The following is a 19,846-nucleotide window of genomic DNA, read 5'->3' as shown; positions in this document are numbered from 1 at the left end:
TCCATGGCCTGGCAGGCCCCCTCGATGCTGTGGAACCAGCAGATCGTGACAATTTTCGGCGGTGATGCGTTGTTGGCTGGATGGTACTATGTAAGTACAAATACAGTTTTCTACCGGAGGGGGGGCATTACATGTTCTATGTTGTCCTTCCACCAGAAAAAGGAAGACATTCTACATCCTTCCCACCACAAGAAAGAAGACATTCCATATCCTTCCTACCACCACAAAAAAGAAGACTCCTAGCACCAGAAAAGGAGACATTCTATGTGGTCCTTCCTACCACCAGAAAAAGAAGACATTCTATATCCCCTTCCTACCACCACAAAAAAGAAGAAAGAAGACCCTTCCCACCACCAGAAAGAAAACTCGCCCTTACCAGAAGACTACGTAAGAAAGAAGAAAGAAAACTAACCTCATGGTCAGAACATCATCTTCGCCGGCCCTGCCCTCGGCCAAATCATCGCCGGCGTCATGGCCACCGGATTCCCCATCCTCCAATCGCAACTTGTCATCGCCGCCCTTCTCGTCCTGGCCTTCGGCCCCGCCCTCGCCGCCTACACGTCGACCCAGCTGTCGCTGTCGCTGGTTTTCGGGCTGGTCGCCGGCGCCGGCGTCGGCATCACCGACGTCCTGTGTATCGTCGGCACCGTGTCCACTGCGGGCGTCAATCTTAAGGAATATGGCGTCGCTGCTGGGGTGGTGTGGACTGCGAGGAGGATTGCTACGGCCATTGCTTGTAAGTTCCACAATCTACAATCTACAATCCACAATCCACAATCTACAATCCACACAAGACAAGATCAAGATCAAGATCAAGATCAAGATCAAGATCACGTCCAACACATAAAGATCAAGATCACATCACATCAACATCTACATCTCATCACATCTCATCACATCCATCACATTCACATCCTTGTCAAGATCTACATCAAGATCTACATCCCTGTCAAGATGAACAAGAAACTGGCCATCTACTATGTTGTGTTGTGTTCTGTGAAGCTAACCTCGACGCAATATTAGATGCCATCTATACTACCATTGTAAGTTTGATCCCGATCCCGATCCAGATATTCCAATACCCTTCAATGTTCGTTTGTCGACGGACACGGAAAGAAAAAGAAAACAGAAGAAAAAAGAAAACAGAAGAAAAAAGAGAAGAAATTGATTATGCCCTTCAATGTCCGTCTGTCGACGAAAACGGCAGAAACGGCAAGAGAAAAGAAAAGAAAAAAAAAGTTAACTGCATGTCCACTACTGACCTCTCCCAGCTCAACAGCAAAGTCCAGAAAAACCTCCTCTCCCAAGTCGTCCCCGTCCTGATCAAAGGCGGACTCACGCCCCAAGCGGCCCAGAGTTTCCTCCAGCTCCTCCTGGCCGGCGACTCGGCGTCTCTGTCGACCGTGCCGGGAGTGACGCCGACACTGGTCCAGACGGCCTCGGTGGCGGCCCGCGGCGCGTTCGCCGACTCGTTCAAGGTCGTGTATTTGACCAGTATTGCCTTTGGGGCGTGTGGCGTCATCACAGCGGCACTCGCCCATAATGGCAGACTGGACAAGACGCGGACTAGGCTCGTTGCGCGGAAGCTGGGGTCGCGGCCACAGGGGGTGGGGTGGGGGAAATGGTTGATTCCTGTGGGGAAGGGTCGTGAACAGACTTAAGGGGTGATTTGGGGGGTTGTGGTGGTCAGGGAAGCCGTTGCTTCGGGGGTTGTGGTGGTCAGGGAAGTAATTGCTTCGGGGGGTCGTGGGCAGAGTTAGGGGAAGTGTTGCTTCCGAGGGTCATGGTCGTGGACGACTCGTGGGAGCAGTTGCTTCCGGGGTTGTGTTCATGGTCGAGGACGACTGAGGGAAGTAGTTGCTTCCAGGGGTAGGGAGAAAAGAGAGTATAGAGGAGACAGGGAAGAAGAGAGGGCAAGAAGAGAGGGCAAGAAGAGAGGGCAAGAAAGAGAGTACGAAGGAGGGAAGGAAAAGAAACAAGAAAACAGACGAAGAAAGAATGTGAACGTGGAAAGAGAACTGGAAAGTCAGGGAAACGGATGACAGTTGGTAATATATGAAGGGAGGCTGAATCCGAATGAACAGGAGACGACGGTGGTCAAGCAAGCATGGAATCAAGGAACCAATTCAGCAAAGGAATCAAGCAAGCATGGAACCAAGCAAGGAACTAAGAAGAGGAAGCAAGGAGAGAAAGCGGGAAAGTGAGAAAGTGAGTGAGCAAGTGAGTGGGTGTCATCCAGAAGAGACAATCTTCCATGTTCCATGTTCACAGAACAGAACAGACATCAAAACAGAGACAGACAACAGTTCAACTGACATACTCAATAGTACTAGTTTTAATTGACGTTGATTGACCTTGGTCACTTCTGAACAATTGGAAGTTTCGAAACGACTTGATATCAACTTGAGATCGTCTTGCATGTCCGATATTGAAAGCCTCCCATGTCCTGGATTGGAAGTATCCAATGTCCAGTGTCCAATCCAGTGTCCAGTTCGACCGTCACGGCTCAAAGTGGCCAGAGTGGCCAGAGTGGTCAGTGTCCCTATCAACATGATCCAAAACAAAATATCCTAGCTTCCAGCTCCCAGCATCCTGCTAAGTCACTTCTTCCAGCCGTTGCCGACCAACGGACTCCCTCGCTAAGTGCCACAGACAATAGACCAGACCTCAAACCACAGACCTGACAACAGACCACAGACCAGACCATAGACCAGACCACAGACCAGACCACAGACCAGACCACAGACCAGAGACCACAAACCACAGACCACACCACTCATACACGGTAATCATATCCAAGACAGTCCACATGACTGGTCAACCATACTCCTCGCTACCATAACAGGATCAATACGCTGATACCCCCCACAACAAATCGGCAATGTCGTCCGGAAGATCGATGTTTCGCCAGTCCTGTCCAAAGTTGCCCACGCCGTCAGTGGCGTACGGGACACCTCCAGCCCCACCTCCGCCTCGGGCTGCTTGGTCCTGATCCATCAAAAACAAATCATCCACCAGTCCCGGCCGGGGGCTGGGGTTGGGGTTGTGATTGTGGGTTGGATTCGCCGCGTCATCTGCCGTCAGCGACTGTGACTGCCAGTCTACATGGGCTGGCAGATGCGTGTAGCCGAGCGACGCCATATTCGACATGGCGGATGGAGAATTCTGCATCTGGCCCGGCGCAGTGGCATTCGATAACCTGTGTGAGGTGGGTTGGAATGGAGGGAGCGGCTGCTGTCGAGCCATCTGCGAGCCTCGGGCTTGGTGGTGCGCTAGGGAGGCGTGGCTGACGCTGGACGGCGGCGACTGCAGCGCGGCAGCAGACGCCATCGGTAGTGGTAGTGGACTGCCGGAACTGTTGTATTCACAGTTGCCGTCATGCATGATGGTATTTTCTGGAAGACACGAGTCAGCAAGCAGTAGTAAACAAGATAGAAACCAGCATGGACCATGACTGTAATCACTTACCATGACTCATGTCAGGTCCGGCATCCGCGTCAATAGGAAAGGATGCCGGTCCAAATCGCGCCTGAGTCTCTCCGCCGGCGTAATGGCTGGTGGTGGACCGAGAGATGGAATTCCGGGCCCGGTCTTGAACGCCTGAACCTACACCTACACCTACACCCACCCCCACACCCACACTCACGCCCACACCCTGGCCCTGCCCCGGACCCACCCCCGAACTTTTGCGTCCCTCCAGTTGCGCCTGTAGAGCTTCAAGGTTCTCCTGCAGAGCGGTGTGGACATCCCAGAAAGAGACGCATCGTTTGTAGGTCATGTACAGGACTTCAAACTTGGATTTGATCAAGGTCCGGCTGATGTCGTCTCGCGAGAACTCCATCCGGAGCAATTGCACGGCGGACGCCAGCCAAATCGTGCTGGACAGGAAGGGGTTGATGTGTCGGATGTGATCGTCGCTACTCCGGCTGACAATGGTCAGAATGTTGTCGGTGGCCTCAAAGTAGCGGGAGAGCGCCAGATTCTCCGTCTCGTACCCACTCGAGTTCGAGATGGACATGGCCATCGGCCGCGGCGTGTTCGGACGGGTTCTGCCAGTGGCGGCGGCGACGCCGGCGTTGGCGGTTGGGCCACCACTGGAGGGTTCGTGCGTGCGGCGGGCAATGGGATTCCGACCTCCAAACACGTCGTACCGATAGATCATGAGCCGGGCCAGCTGTGTCATGACGTAGATGTTGTAGATGCCACAGTGCAGCTGGCGAGGAGAAAACATCTGGCCCGGAGCGCGGGGATCAAAGCCGAGGTATTGATTGCGGTATTGTAGATGACCCGGCAAGGCCAACGAAAAGCAATGCACCGAGTTGGCCAGCGCTTCTAGTTTCTTGGTCGCTTCGTCCACGCTGTCTCTGGCGCGCCCGGCACCGACCCCGGCACCGTAGTGGACGCCGCTGGATCGAGTCTGTTGACCTCGCTCGGGCGGGGTTCGGTGAGGGATACTTCGGGGACTGGAGATGACCTGAGCCTCCTTCATGAGCGAGTTCACCACCAAGAACCAAGCCTTGGTCGACTGGTTGCCGCATTCCTGCAGCACCTTCCACCGACCGATGGGATCTCGCTCCATAAAGCAGCTGGGCCGCGGTCGGTTTTGGAACCAGTCTTGATCCTCCACCGGTAACAGGGTCTCCATTTGTGACCAATCCACGGCCGGAGGGGTGCGTCGGATGGTGCTGGCGAAGACGTCCATCTCCCAGATGGCCCACCACGCCCGCCGCTTCTCCTCGTCCTCACACCATTGCTGCACGTCGAGGGTTTGGGGGTCTTTGACGGCATCTTCGGCATCGACCAGGTGCAGATTCAGCTCATACGCCAGTCGGATGCACGTTCCCAGCGACCGCCACGCCTTTCCACGTACGGCCTGGGTGAGCTGACAATGGGTGGCGATGATGAGCGCCTGTAAAATACACAGAGGAGGGGCTTCGTCGCCGCACTGCTTCAGCGCCCCCTCGATGCTGCTAAAGGCGAGATCCAGCAAATATCCCGTCTGGAGATTGGGTTCGCCCATGCCCATGCCGACGCCGACGCCGACCCCCAAGGTCGACATGCCGTCCGTCTCGGTCGGGTAGAACCGGGCCGCGTAAGCCAGCATGGCCACCAGCAAGGCCTGCACGTGCAGAGCAGACGCGATTCCGTGGATCTTTTCGCGAAAGCTGGGTTCGTGAAACAGGCTCACGGCCACCATGTTGTCGAAATACACTTTCACGCTGCGAGAGGTTAGGCCGACACCGGCAGAAGTCAGGGAGGGTCACTCACGCTGTTTCCAAGGTCGATTGATCCACCCCCAAACCGGCGCAGACCTTGGCCATGAGACCGGGTTCATGGTCGGAGCCAGCACTGCTGAAGGCCTTGGCCTGATCCTTTTCAGGCGTGGAGACTTCGTGCGAGGGATGCAGAATAAAGGACAGATCGTGGATGTTGATGGGTGCCTCTCGTCTGGTGTTCCATTCAGTCTGAGACGAAGTCGTGGTGGTGCTGGTGCTGATACTGGTTGTGATGGCCGCCCGCGGACTGACTCTGTCCCGGGTGGTTGGGGAGGATTCTTTTTCATCGCCATACCGGCCACTGACACTGGCTACGCTGGTGGTAGGACGTGCAGGCTCTGCTTGAGCTTGGGGCTGGACTTGAGTTTGGGCTTGGGCTTGGGCTTGCGCCGTCTCGGCATTCTCGTGGGACGAGTGGGCGGGAGAGACCCCCTTTTCTGTCGGCTGTTGCTCACGATGTTCTCGTGGTCGCTTTCTCCGGCGCTGTAAAGATCCTGCGTAGAAGGTCAAGGTTAGCGACAGCATCCTGGGCAGTGGCAGCGGGAGCGGCAGTGATGCTAGATGCACGGCCAGAAAGGGATCCCGATCCCGATATCCGTGGCACCGACTGCATCTTCACCAGGCATTTGCAAATCCAATTCGTACCTATCTTGGGCCCCGGCTTCAACGGGCGCAGGGGATAATTGCAGTCCTGCTCCGACTGTTCGCATGCTGTGCATTGAGGGAATCCGCGATCACTGCCAGAGACGATCAGAGATGCCCATCGCGGGCGGGGAGGCCATGATCGAGACTGACCACTTGACTTTTCGCCTATTGCTTATCATCAGGTCATGCACCGCAGCGGAAGGGGGAAAAGGGGGGCAGGGGTGCGATCATAACATACCGCCGACACGAATAACAGGCGATTTCGGCCTGTCGTCCACTCTCGCGGCCACCGGAGCTGGCCGTGGCCGTGGACCACATTCCTGCTGGGACTGCCACTACTGGCACGTCGCGTCTTGTATGGGCGTCCTTGCGCCGGTGGTGAAGGAATGCCCGGAGTGAGAATGGGGATGGAAATGGGGATTTGTATAAGAAGGTATGATGGTGTGATGTGTAACACTATCGCCAGATTTTGTGAGAGGCAAAACCCAGGCCGGGGCAGGGTCGAGTCGAGTCTGGGGAGAAGCGCAGGCAAAACGGGAGCACGACCCAGGTGCAGGGTTTGGAGTTTGGAGTTTGGAGTTTGGAGGGGAAAATGGAGGGAGGGTTGCAGTGCCAGGCAGGGGGCTTAGAGGGGCTTAGGGGCCCTTAGGCGGTGGGAATGTGCCAGCTGCCTACTGGCCTACTGGGCGCACGCAGCTCTCCGCATCCCCAGACTCCCCACCCGGAGCAATTTCGGGCCAATACCAGGATCAAGTGGAGCGGGAAGGATGTGCTAGTGCAGAACTGGGAAAGATGCGATTGGGGGACCCGCGAGGCTAGGACCGTTTAGGTTCACTAGGCGGGCTAGGCTGGCTCAGCCAGGCCTGCACTGCCGGAGCTGCCGAGCGAGGGATGGTCAAGAATGGTCAAGAATGGTCATGCGGCACCCGTACGTGTCCCTTAGCTAAACTTGAAGGAAAATCTTTACCGCTGCAGCCAGCTAGCTACGTGGCACGGGCCACTAAGAACAGGACAGGGCACGTGGACAATCAATTGCTGGTGTCCCTAATTCGTACCACGGAGTACAGAGTACCGACGGAGGAGGTTCCAGGTCCCAGCTCCTACCCATTACTACTGCTGCACTGTGACTGGACAGTGGACGTGGACACAGCACCGCAACCTTGCATAGTACAGAGCACTCAGTAGGTATGTGTACGTAATACAGTATTTACTACTAGATGGTATCCCAATTCGGCCCAGGAAAGCAACACGGGGCTCGGTCAACCTTGACTCGGAGCCAACGCCATACTTGAACAACTAGAACATCGCACTCACACTTAGGTGGTTTTGTGGCCTAGCACAGAGCGTAGCACCTGGCCCAGTTTGGCCTCGCAGGCCCCAGCACTCTCCAGCACCTCTGGCGCTCTCCAGGCGACAAAGCGATCGGGTCGGACCAACACTGCGCCCGACTCCTCCACGCCGCGTAGTCGCGTCCAGTCGAAATAGACGTCTTCCCACTCCTGTCGGAAACCGATGCTATGCACGTTGATGGGCACACCCAACTCGGCCGACAGTTGCTTCGCCGCTTGCTTCCAGTGGTCACCTCCAATGCCCGTGAATAGCGAGAAGGCGCCGTGGCCAGCGAGGTCGATGGTCGACATGGGGTCGGTGGGTACAGTCTTGTTCAGCCAGACGTGCGGCAGCCGGCTGCCGGGATACGTGCTGGGCTCGTAGTATAGCACGTCATCCTCTGCGGCGCGGCCAGGTCGTTTGTAGGGTTCAGGCTCGTCGGCGGTGTAGATGCCTGGGCCGGCGTATACTTGGTTCATCTCGATGCCCAGGCCGTGGAACTCGTGCGAGGTGCGCGTGATGGCTTCCTGGAACTTCTTGCGGCGGGCTACACCCGCAGCGGTTGGGGCTTGCAGCTCCTCCAAGATTTTGCGTCGGTCCTCCACGTTCTCCGGCAGTGTACCCAAGGACTCCCAGACGTGGAAATGGTCCCGGAAGCCGTCGTTGGCCCGCGTGATGATGGAGCGGCCCACGGGCTGTCGCTCGATGCTGTAACTCGACAGCAACGATGGTGGCGCCAGGCCCTTGTGTACATAGGCCACCTTCCATGCCAGGTTGAAGGCGTCTTGGATGCAGGTGTTGGATCCCAGACCGTTCATGGGAGGGTGTCGGTGCACCGCATCTCCAAGGCAGAAGCTAGGAGAACAAGGGTCAGTACGGTGAGGAACCACGCAGCATCGAAGGTGACTTACATGTTCCTTTCAGAGTACTTCTCGGCCACAATCTCGTTGATGAACCACTTGGACACGTCGATGATCTCGGCGGGGGTGTCGTCCCCGATGAAGTCGCGCACGCGGGCCAGATATTCTTCCTTGGACGGCGAGATTTGCGGGTCGGTGTCTCGGGTGGGAAACAAGATGAACATCCACTCATTCCAAGGCTTCACCATGCGCACGATGCCCATCCAGCCGAACGCCGGGTGTTCCTTGTCGGGCTGCATGACCCAGTGCAGATTGCCGCGGCGGTGCTCGACCAGGTGAGACAGGTCCGCCTTCACTAGCACGTTGATGGCCATGCCTTGGCCGGGCTTGACCGACAGCGGGAGATCGAGCTGTTTGACGATCTGGCTGCGTGCCCCATCGGCGCCGAACAGGTACTTGGTGCGGATGGAATAGTCCACCTTCGAGATGTTGTCGTGCACGTGCACTGTGATCAGCCCGGTGTCTGGGTCTTCTTCGAACGATTTGAGGGTGGTGTTGAATCGCGTTTTGAAGCCGTTCAAGATGGCATGGCGCACCAGAGCAGGCTCGAGCAGCGTCTGCGGCAGATCTACCGGCGAACACGGGCTGGCGAGTTCGTAGTCGCCCTACAGGTCAAAGGAGCGTCAGCGGTCAGAGGTCCAAGAGAAGAAACAAGGACAACACCACTGGCAGCGTTCGTACCTTTCTGTTCGGTGCGTTGCCCCACGAGTGGATGCGCGCATATTCCTCGCCTGCCATACTGTGGCACCAACGGGTGTGAATCATGCAGTGACCCTTGGAGGAAAGGTCTTCCAGTTCCTTGTCAAGTCCGATGTCTCTTAAACATTCTAAACCGATCTAATTATTACTTTGCCCCAAGCCGATATTCCAACGGGAGGAGTTTGAACGCACCTAATGCTGCCATGTTGGTGATGTGCGCGCGGGGGGTGTTGGCTGTCCCTGGGGCGGTGCTGATCATGATTCCCTTCAGACCTGCACCGAGTTAGCCCTGGAACTGTGGGAGCGTGATGGACGATTGGTGACCGTACCATGGCTCGTCAGGAAACACGCCAGGCCTGCTCCTGCTGGCCCGGCGCCTACCACCAGGAACTCGGTGTCGACGATCTCAGCAGCGGCCGATGCATACGAGCGGCGGAGGGAACCATTGCTCAGTCTGCCGGCCGCAGGACCGAGGGCGTGTGCGAAGTGGTTGCCGGTGCGAGCGGCGCTGCGGCTCTGGACGACGGAGGGGACCAAGGCCCGTCTATCGCGGAGGTACTGGGTGTGAAGGGAGCGGACGAGGCCTCTGTGGGATTTCGCTGCCAGGCGGTGCGAACGCAGGGACGAGCCTGTGGCGGTGGGCAGGCTCTGGAGGCCACGACCCAGGCCGCTGCAAGTTAAGAGGGACATTTCAAGGGTGTTGCAAAGTCATCAGTCTTCTGTTTCTTCGAGTTAGAGTGCTGCGCATATTAATATTATGGAAAGAAGTGGTCGTGGTCTCGGTCTCGGTCTCGCGTGTCGGAGACTAGTCATAGTGGTACCGTGTACCGTGGATGGATACGGACAACCCTAGGGTTTCCAGCCTTCATGTTCACCCGGCCTCATGATCTCCAGCTCCAGCCCAGCCAGGCGGGCCAGTGGGTGGTTCGAGGCAGGAAAAGGCCTGACGCCGGCGGTTTGTTGTCAAGATTGTTGCAGAAACTGGGGGAGTCCGCAGGGGAGGGCAGGCTGGAGACAGGGGGGAGATGGGCCGAAGTTGCTGCGACGCACAGGCCTGTGATATCTGTACGGAGTACGAGTACGGAGTACATGGGGCTGGAGAGGGACAAGGACAGTGGGCATTGGACAGTGGACGTCGGTCAGGGTGAGGCGGGGGACTGGTTGGTAGAGGCCCAAGGACGGCAGACAGAGGACAGAGGAGGGGCCAGAGATATTTGTCCGAGATGACCGGCCCACAGGGCGCAGGCAGGAGACGTAGGGCACACAGTCTAGTGGCGTCGTGGTTTAGTCAGTACTAGCACTATAGTACGGAGCTAGGGGTAACTTTGCTCGCGCTAGTAGGTATAGCGTCACTAACACCACTAGCGCAGTTAACAGAATGGAGGAGGGTCCGGGGTTTGGGGGGCCGGAGTATATATCGCTGAATCAAGAGGGTTGTATACGAGCTGATGTGGAGGATGGAGGGCCAGGAAGGCCGATGCAGCATCGCCGATGGAGGATGGTCCGATGGTCAACAGTCAATACCAAACATGGTGTGATGATGATGGGCGGCAGGCATCATGCATACAGAGTACTGCATCATAGCAGTACATATGTCGACAGTACGACCACGACCACGACCACGCTCACGACTGCGACCATCCCGACCACTACCACCACCATCATAGAGCCAGCCTCGTCATTACTGCCTCTCCCTTGCATCCACTGTTCTGTCCGTCATGTCATTCAACGATTGTACCACCTGTGACCCCCCGGTCATGGGCGACATCAATGTCGACGTCGGCTCCCAGTTGGTGCACAAGGTCCCCGACGCCGACGTCGACGTGCTGTCCTACACCTGGATAGTCATTGCGCTGCTATCGACCTTGGCCTTCCTGGGCAGCAAGAATGCTTCGTTCTCTCTCCGGTCGTTGCTCGGGCTGCAACCGTCGGGCGCAGGAAACGGCAAGGGCAAAGGCAAAGGCAAAAGCATAGACAGCAATCCGCGATGCATCGTGCAACGGCTGGAAGAAACCAACAAGAACTGCGTCGTCTTCTTTGGCTCGCAGTCAGGCAACGCCCAGGACTTTGCCGAGAAGCTGGCGAAAGAAGGCCACGCGCGTTTCGGCCTGGAGACCCTGGTGGCCGACCTGGATGACTACGACTACGAGACGCTGAGCCAGTTCCCATCGGACAAGGTGGCCCTCTTCGTGCTGGCCTCGTACGGCGAAGGCGAGCCGACCGACAATGCCCAGGCATTCTGGGACTTCATCATCGAAGACGAGCCGGCCTTTGCAGATGACACGCCCGATGGTGCCGCGCCGCTGCAGACCTTGCGATACGCCGCCTTTGGCCTGGGTAACAGCACCTACCAGCACTACAACGCCGTGGTGCGCAAGGTTGACGCCTCGCTGCAGCGGCTGGGGGCTCAACGCCTCGGTGCCGTCGGCGAGGGCGACGAAGCCACCCGCACCATGGAGGATTCCTTCCTCTCCTGGAAAGAGGCCATGTGGGAGTCGGTGCGCGTCGCCATGAACCTCGACGAGCACGAGGCGCGCTTTGAGCCCACCTTCGTCGTCACACCGCAACCGCAACAGCAGATTTCTACCGATGCTATCTATCTCGGCGAGCGTAGCCACGACGAGCTTCAAGGGACAAAACACACGCCCCACGGGCCTCACAACCCGGCCATCGTGAAGCTGGTCAAGTCGGAAGAGCTATTTTCCAACACTGATCGCCACTGCCTACACATCGAGCTGGACCTGCGCGACTCCGGCCTGTCGTACCAGACCGGCGACCATGTGGCGGTATGGCCCATGAACGCCGACGTCGAGGTCGACCGTTTCCTGCGCGTGTTTGGCCTACTGGACGACCGGAACACCCCCATCCAAATTTCCGCCCTGGATGCCACCGGCCACGCTCCCATCCCCAGCCCGACGACGTACGACGCTGCCGTGCGCTACTACCTGGAAATTGCCGGCCCCGTGTCTCGACAGTCGGTGGGCACCATTGCCGGATTTGCTACGGATCCCGTGCAGAAGGCCGCCCTCGTCAAGCTGGGCCAGGACAAAGATCACTTCCACGAGGTAGTCAGCGGGCCGATGCTGAACCTGGCTCAACTCATCGAAGCCATCACTCCCGGTACTCCGACATGTCCCGTCCCGTTTGCCGTGCTCCTGGAATGCGTCAAGGCCCTGCAGCCGCGGTACTACTCCATCTCGTCCTCGTCGCTGGTGCAAAAGGACACGGTGTCCATGACGGTGGTGGTTGAGTCCGTCCAGTTCCCCGACCGCTGTTTCAAGGGCATCTCCACCAACTACCTGCTCGCTCTCAAGCAGCAACAGAACCAGGAATCTCCGATCGAGCATGATACCTCGACCTACGCCCTCGCCGGGCCTCGCAATAAGTACGAACACGGCCTCCCCATCCACATCCGCCATTCCACCTTCCGACTTCCCTCGGACACTAGTCGACCGATTGTCATGATTGGTCCCGGCACTGGGGTCGCGCCATTCCGCGCCTTTGTGCAAGAAAGAGCCGCGCAGGTGCAAGCCGGGACGGGGATTGTGGTGGGCAAGTCAGTCCTGTTCTACGGTTGTCGCAAGGAATCGGAAGACTTTGTCTACAAGCAAGAGTGGCAGGTGAGTACTAGACATGCCTCGGCGGGCGGACAGGTTACTTTGGGTTCATGGCTGATTTATCCAACCCAGACACTGCAGGAGACCCTCGGCGATCGGTTCCAGCTCCACACTGCGTTTTCGCGTCAGACGGCCAAGAAGGTCTACGTCCAGGATCTCCTGGTGGACCACGGCGCCGAGGTGCTGTCCTTGTTACTCGACAACGGGGGATATCTGTACATCTGCGGCGACGCACGTATGGCTCGTCAAGTCCAGACCACGCTATCCGAGATTATCAGCCGTGAGTCGAATGTTTCCCTGTCCGATGCCGAAGCTACCATTCGGGACATGAAGAGTTCAGGGCGATTCCAGGTATGTGCAAGTCCAAGTTTATTTCTTGTCCATCATATCCAGTAAAAGTTCCACTGACCCAACGAGCAGGAGGATGTCTGGTAATGACAAAAGTGAAAATGAATACGAACATGTCTATGATATGATTTTATGGGATGCATTTCAATGCCCCTGACGCAAAACGGGGCGGGGCACGGGCACGGGGGCGTTGGCAGTATATCGTACACAGTACTTGCATAGGATTTGGATCCTTGGTTTGATACGACGCCATTGACGTCTTACTACCAGTTAGGACATGGCAAAGGGGCCCTGGCCACGACATGTATGTTTGAACATGTCGCCTGACTGATACTCAGAAATTGAATGAGAATAAACATAAAAATAAGCATAAGCATAAGGTATGAGTAATGTTTGAGGGAGCAGAACAATACTGTGCCTGTGCCTGTGTCTGTGTCTGTATCTGTGTTTATGCCTCAGTCCACAATATCCAGGTATGGTTGGCTTACATTCTAGCCGGTTGTATTTCTAGTTCTAGTTCCAGGTCTAATTCCAGTTCAGCCTTGTCTAACCTCTGTAGAGTAGGAAATGACAAGAGAAGACAGCACAAGACAGGACGACAAGACGACAAGACGACAAGACTTGGACACTACAAGGTACTGTAGGTAGGTACAATGTAGATGGGTACAATGTAGATGGGTACAATGTAGATGGGTACAATGTAGATGCGTACAAGGTAGGTCGGTACAAGGTAGGTCGGTACAAGGTAGGTCGGTACAATGCCGGTAGGTACAAGATACTGACTGCACAGCTGGCTGGCTACCTTGAGCTTGAACCTATATACATATATACGCTATATAGCTAGTACATACTGTCGGTATCGATACCGAGGTAGTATTTCAGCATAGACTCCCAAGGTCATCTGATTCAAGCAAGACTCTCAAGATCATCTTATTTCAGCAGACTCCCAGGCAGCAGACTCCCAGGCAGCAGACTCCCAGGTCATCTTATCTAAGCCGGAACCCCCAAAGTCATCCCCCCATCGACAGACAACACCTGGCCCGTAACCCACTGACTGGCCGGAGTACAGAAATTCAGCACCGCCTCCGCGATATCGTCGGCCTTGCCCAGCCGCGGCCAAGGGGTGGCGGCCTTCATGACCTTGATGATGTCCTTGTTCTCGATATTGCCGCGGGCCATGCCGGTCTCGACGACGCCGGGGGCGATGCAGTTGACGTTGATGGAGTCCTGGGCGTGGTCGATGGCGGCCGCGCGCGTCAGGTGGTTGATGGCCGCCTTGGTGGCGCAGTAGGCCACCTGGCCGCCGTACGCGATCACGCCGGAACACGACGAGATGTTGACGATGCGGCCGCGGCTGCCCCACGCCGGGTCGACGTCTTGCTTGAGGAACTGCCGCAGCGCGAGCCGGCAGACCTTGGATGTGCCGCCGAGGTTGATCGCCATCATCTTCGACCATAGCTCGTCGTCTTCGTCGACGAATTTGCGGAACGGCACCCAGAGCCCGGCGCAGTTGACGACGATGTCGAGACGGCCGAATTTCTGGGGGGGTATGTTAGTGTTGAATACCAGGACAGCATGAAATAGAACTCTTATCAAGGATGGCACCGGACAGGACAGAACTGCATGGAACAGAAGTCTCTCAAGGATGGCATCAAACAAGATAAAATAGCACCGAGCACGATAGCTCGGCAGGTACACCATTCAGATCAGACCAAACCAGACCAGACCAGACAAGATATTTCAGATACAGGTAGAGGTTTTCCCCTTTGGTCCTTGACTCATTTCTATGGGGAGGATGAGGGTTGGGGTCTCTTTGTTCAGTCTGGCTTGGGCATGGGATCTCTGGGGCTGGGGCTGTGGCCGTGGCCGTGGCCGTGGCCGTGGCTGTGGCTTCATGCTCCAGGCTATGGGCTATGGCTTTTGGATTTGAGGCTTGAGGCTTGAGACTTGGGGCTTGTCCTGCCTTGGGCTCTTTTGGTTTGGGGTTGAGGCTTGAGGCTTGTCCTGCTTGGACTCTCTTGGTTTGGGTTTTTGGGTTTGTGCACTTACAGCAACTGTCTGTTCAAAAGCCGCCTCCACTTGCGGAAAGTTGGAAATGTCAACCTGCTGGAAAATGGCCTCTCCGCCATTCTGCTCAATCACCTGCACCGTCGTCTTGTCGAGATCGGCCTCGTATCCTTTCGGGTTGGGCTCGGGCCTCAAGTCGCAGCAGACGATCTTGGAGCCGTGCTGCGCCAACAGTAACGCCGTGGCTCGACCCATGCCGGACGACGCGCCCGTCACCAGCGACACTTTTCCTTGCAAGAAATTGCCGGCCATTGCGAGTGCTTTGCTTGTTGGAGTGTAGTGGGAGTGGTGATATGTGGGCTGGTTGATTAGCTAGGTTGGTAGCTAGGAAGATAGCTAGGTACAGAGTAGGTAGCTAGATACTGTGCAATGTCGTGTGCAATGTCGTGTGCAATGTCGTGTGCAATGAATGAGTGATGCAATTCAATTCTTTGAGGCAGGGAGGCTAATTAGGCACAATTGACTTGACTTGTCTTGAGAATTATCAATTACTATGCCCCTCGCTGTGTTAGTAATGTCCTTACCGTACAGTACATACATATTTTCTCTGGCAGCACAGCGGGGGCGAAGAGGAAGAGGGGCGAATCTCTCCTAGACAGTGATACGGTACTGTACTGTACGGATCGGATAGGACAGTGTTCGGTCGAGGGCCTGATTAAATAGAGATGGTCCGAAAAGGGACCGGCAGCCTGGGAGTTTTCCCTGTAGTATGGACGTAGTATGTAGTACAGAGAGGATACAGCACCTACCACTCACCAGGTATCTAGGTATCTGGTAGCTGGTATCTGGGTACCAGGTAGATGGCACATTACAGTACTCTATCAGTACTCCGTACTCCCGTCCGTATAGGATCAGAGCCAGTGTCAGTATCGAGTCCCTTACAAAACTGTAAATACAAATACAGCATGGAGAGGGATGTGCTTTAGGTACATACATCAGGTACGGTACCACTGTATGTACTCCGTACTGTCACTACCTCTGATTCGAATTCTCAGCCTCAGCCTCAAGTAAGCCCTGCGATGCTGGACCACCACTCCTACCACCACTCCTACCACCTACTGGTCTTGCCTGGGTGGGAGCACTCGATACGGAGTACACATCTCCCATAAGTTGTGCTTGAGGAGGTAGTGACTGCTCCAGCTCCAGCTACAGCCACAGCCCACAGCCCACAGCGTCTACGGAGTACTCTGTATATCACCATCGCCATCACATCTATCGGTACATTGTTAGATGTCAAATGTCAGATGTCAGATATGCCTAGGCTAAGGAAGGCGGGGTGCTGGCCACCAGAGAGGCAACCCCGAGGCCTGGGGATGTGATGCTGAGTAGGCCTAAGGGGTTTGGGGGTTTGGGGGCTTGGGGGTATGGGGGCTTAGGCTGGCTTAGGGGCGTACAGTAGGGGCAAAGGGCCCGAAGGCTCAGGCTCAGGCTTAGGCGAAGACACGGGACAGTCCCCATGTCCCTAGCAGTCTACCTAGGTAGAGTTTAGCGGACTCTTGGCGCTTGCATATCGTACAGTACAGTACTAACTACCTACCAGTATGAATTGACCTCCATCATCCACGAGCGCCGAGGATACTGTTGTACTCTGTGCATGGTACATACTGACTCTGTCTAGTACGGGTACGTGGGTTCGGGCTCGCTCGGCTCTTGTCTCACACGTCCACATGTCACATGGCCCTGTGTCTTAGCCGGCACATCCGAAGCTCTGAATTCTTCACGGTGGGTGTAGGTGTCAGTAGCAACGCCACCTCCTCTGGACTCTGGTGGTTATTGGGGGTCCATCGGCGGGATATTTTCTCTTCCCCAGATGTGCTCCACACACTGCACAGAGTACACTACTCCGTACTCCGTACTCCTGGTCATGCAAGGCTGGGGGAGGGGCGCTTCCCCCGGTGTGACTCGGACGAACCTGTGAATAGCCCGATAAATCATCCGGCCTCTCCCCTCTCTGGGAAGACATGCATACAGGGATCCGGATCCGGCTCCAAGTCAGCTCGTACGAGACTAACAGGACGATGCGAATGAGCGGCACGCGGCACTCAGACACACCGGCTAGACGGGGACGAGCCCTGGTGGGTTGGTGGGTGTGGTGTGTGGTGTGAGTGCGAGGGAGACGCCGCACACTAGCATGATATCATCTTTATCTTGCCTGCGTCGATGCCTTGGACCAGCTAATATGCCCAGTTCATGTTCATCACGACTCTCCAGCATCACGACCACGACACGACCACGACCCCCTTCGTATCATGGAGAACATCACCGGTCTACTGCACCAGGCCAAAGCCATTTGGGCGGCAGTTGCCATTGTGCTCGCGGTAGGCCTCTACCGTCTGCTGCAAATTGGGAGACGTGATCCGCGCATGCCCCCAGGACCTCCAACTCTCCCTATCCTCGGCAACTTTCATCAGATCCCGTCTAGCGGCTTATACGCAAAGTGAGTTCAACTGCTCAACAGGCTTCAGGCTCTGGCGCCTCGAGCATCACATCACACCAGATCACATCGCTGAACAGGAGCGTAGATTCCGCGAATGGGCCCAGGAATATGGCTCGGTGTTTTCACTCAAGTTCGGTCCCACCAACATCATCGTCCTCTGCGATCGAAAGGCCATCCATGCTCTGCTGGACAAAAAAGGCGCTATCTACTCGGACCGGCCGGCCAGCTATGTCGGGAAATTGTTGACCCAAGGCGATCATATCGCTCTGGAACAGATGGATCCTATCTGGCGCGAGAAGCGTAAGGTCATCTCGCACAATTTCTCGCCCAAGAACCTGGACGAAAAGCACTTTCTGGTCCAAGAGGCTGAGTAGGATGCCCTGTCTGCTGGTGGGGTTGCGTAGATCTGGCTTGCTGACCGTACACGAAAACAGAGCAGCCGTTTTCCTGAACGATCTGTTGGACAACCCCGAGGGATTCTTCAATCATGTTCGGAGATACACCGCTTCCTCCGCTTCAGTGCTTGCTTTCGGACACCGAGGACCAACCTTTGATTCTTTCTGGGGCCATGTACGTGTCTCTCTCTGCATTTCCCTTCCCAAAGAAAGATGGAAGAGAAGCGAGCAGTGCCAGAAACTGAGTCATGTGCTTGCTGACAGTGACTGACTGTGGTATGCTATGCAGGTCGTCTACGATGTCATGGATAGATGGACGGAAGCCATGGAAGCCGGAGCCAATCCCCCGGTCGACGAGTACCCGATTCTCCGGTTCATTCCCACGCGATTTGCCTACTGGAAACGGCGGGCGCTGGCAGCGGGTGAAGTGTTCGACAGCATGTGGGGCAAGGCTCGACGCATCGTCGATGAACGTCGTGAGAGGGGAGACAAACGAGATTGCATCATCGACCATCTGTTGGACGAGTATAACACGAAAGGATGGCCCATGTCGACTCATGCATTCAACAACCTGGTGGGCGAAGTGGTCGAAGGCGCGGCTGACACCACTGCGGCGCAGATCCTGAGTCTGATCTTGGCCTTTGCCAAATATCCCGAAGTTCAGAAGAGAGCACGAGAAGAAATCGACAAGGTCTGCCCGCCCACCCGGGCGCCCAAGTTCACCGACTTCAAGGACATTCCGTATATCAACCAGGTGGTCAAAGAGGGCATGAGATGGCGGCCAGTGTAAGTGTGCGATGGTTGTGTCTGATTAGGACTTGGCTTATCAAGTATGACAGGGCCGTGACTGGACTCCCGCACCGGGTTCGCGAAGGTGAGTGTGTTGTGGTTCATTCATCCATCCATCCCATTTCATCATGGAGGCGCTATCCTATTCTATTCTATTCTATTCTATTCTATCCTATCCTATCCTCCGTCTGGCCTCCTTGACCACTCAACAAGACTAACTTACTATCTCTAGATGACTACTACGAGGGCATGTTGATTCCCAAAGACTCGACGCTCTTCGTGGCGGTCTGGGCTCTCCACCACACGGAATCGCTGTTTCCAGACAACGACACCTTCGACCCAGACCGATACAAAGACCACCCGAAGCTGGCGAACGACTATGCCGGAAGTCCGGAATGGAACCACCGAGATAAGTGATGGCCCTGTCTTGTGTTCTTTGACTTGCAAAGTTCTGCTTTGTGGCCCTGCTTTGTCTTGCACAGTTCTGCTTTGTGGCCGTGGCCGTTGCCCTCCTTTGACTTGTAAAGTTCTACCCATACTGACCGGTTTCCCAGTATCTACACCACTATGGCTACGGTGCCGGTCGTCGTCTCTGCCCTGGCATCCACTTCGCCGAGCGGAACATGTGGCGAATTGCCGCCAAGTTGCTTTGGGCCTATGAGTTCGCCGAGCCCGTCGATCCGGCCACGGGCAAGACCATCCCGTTGGACACGCACGCCTACAATGCCGGCATCCTGCAGGCTCCGTTGCCGTTCAAGGTGCAGATCAAGCCGCGCAGTGAGCAGCACGTCGCTACTATCCGCAAGGAATTGGCTGGTGCGTTGGAATTTTTGAAGCCATGGGAGTAGGGTAGGTAGAGCTAGGAATGCTATCCTATTGTAGGAGTGGGTTCGAGCTGGGAATAGGAGTGGGAGTAGGAGTGAGTTGGAGTAGGAGTGGGGAGTGAGTAAGTTCAGCTAGGAATGCCATCATATGCGAGGACCAGGTGTTTGTTTAGCAGACATGATTCATGCCTCATGCCTCATGACTCATGGAACATGGACATGACATGTGATGACCAGACCAGAGGAGAGCGAAGACGAGGACGGAATGATGACTGGGGAGAGGGAGGAGAGAGGTGATTCGAAAACACACATCCAAATACACATCTATATCTACATCCACATCCACGTACACATACACATACATCTATAGTTCAGTTTCGGTATAAGTTTAAACAACTAACTATAGTGACTATAGTCTATGTAAGGTATACAAGGTGTAAGGTATACAAGGTGTAAGGTATACAAGGTGTAAGGTATACAAGGTGTAAGGTATACAAGGT

General features: G+C 55.7%; 6 protein-coding genes across 6 annotated transcripts; 3 read left to right on the top strand and 3 right to left on the bottom strand.

Annotated features, from left to right (window-relative positions):
• Positions 1-3: 3 nt before the first annotated feature.
• On the top strand, positions 4-1,661 carry A1O3_04531 (uncharacterized protein; the record flags this gene model as incomplete). Its single annotated transcript, XM_007734660.1, has 3 exons — positions 4-90; positions 424-984; positions 1,071-1,661. 3 exons carry the CDS (start codon positions 4-6, stop codon positions 1,659-1,661), a joined length of 1,239 nt encoding a protein of 412 aa, XP_007732850.1.
• A 1,186-nt stretch (positions 1,662-2,847) lies between these two features.
• Positions 2,848-5,801, bottom strand: A1O3_04530 (uncharacterized protein; the record flags this gene model as incomplete). Its single annotated transcript, XM_007734659.1, has 3 exons — positions 2,848-3,395; positions 3,469-5,219; positions 5,269-5,801. The coding sequence occupies 3 exons, from the start codon at positions 5,799-5,801 to the stop codon at positions 2,848-2,850; spliced, it is 2,832 nt and encodes a 943-aa protein (XP_007732849.1).
• A 1,436-nt stretch (positions 5,802-7,237) lies between these two features.
• A1O3_04529 (uncharacterized protein) lies at positions 7,238-9,559 on the bottom strand (the record flags this gene model as incomplete). Its single annotated transcript, XM_007734658.1, has 5 exons — positions 7,238-8,105; positions 8,162-8,775; positions 8,852-8,997; positions 9,062-9,142; positions 9,199-9,559. 5 exons carry the CDS (start codon positions 9,557-9,559, stop codon positions 7,238-7,240), a joined length of 2,070 nt encoding a protein of 689 aa, XP_007732848.1.
• Positions 9,560-10,626: 1,067 nt separating this feature from the next.
• A1O3_04528 (NADPH-ferrihemoprotein reductase) lies at positions 10,627-12,882 on the top strand (the record flags this gene model as incomplete). Its single annotated transcript, XM_007734657.1, has 2 exons — positions 10,627-12,489; positions 12,559-12,882. The coding sequence occupies 2 exons, from the start codon at positions 10,627-10,629 to the stop codon at positions 12,880-12,882; spliced, it is 2,187 nt and encodes a 728-aa protein (XP_007732847.1).
• Positions 12,883-13,824: 942 nt separating this feature from the next.
• A1O3_04527 (uncharacterized protein) lies at positions 13,825-15,153 on the bottom strand (the record flags this gene model as incomplete). Its single annotated transcript, XM_007734656.1, has 2 exons — positions 13,825-14,373; positions 14,884-15,153. 2 exons carry the CDS (start codon positions 15,151-15,153, stop codon positions 13,825-13,827), a joined length of 819 nt encoding a protein of 272 aa, XP_007732846.1.
• A 1,997-nt stretch (positions 15,154-17,150) lies between these two features.
• A1O3_04526 (uncharacterized protein) lies at positions 17,151-19,370 on the top strand (the record flags this gene model as incomplete). Its single annotated transcript, XM_007734655.1, has 8 exons — positions 17,151-17,338; positions 17,424-17,708; positions 17,773-17,908; positions 18,023-18,519; positions 18,573-18,607; positions 18,755-18,910; positions 18,972-19,003; positions 19,077-19,370. The coding sequence occupies 8 exons, from the start codon at positions 17,151-17,153 to the stop codon at positions 19,368-19,370; spliced, it is 1,623 nt and encodes a 540-aa protein (XP_007732845.1).
• Positions 19,371-19,846: the final 476 nt, after the last annotated feature.

Source organism: Capronia epimyces (assembly GCF_000585565.1).
Source record: "Capronia epimyces CBS 606.96 chromosome Unknown aczIQ-supercont1.3, whole genome shotgun sequence".
In the NCBI taxonomy this organism is placed as follows: domain Eukaryota; kingdom Fungi; phylum Ascomycota; class Eurotiomycetes; order Chaetothyriales; family Herpotrichiellaceae; genus Capronia; species Capronia epimyces.
The sequence above is the reverse complement of the archived record's forward strand: the minus strand, read 5'-3'. Positions and strand labels throughout refer to the sequence as shown.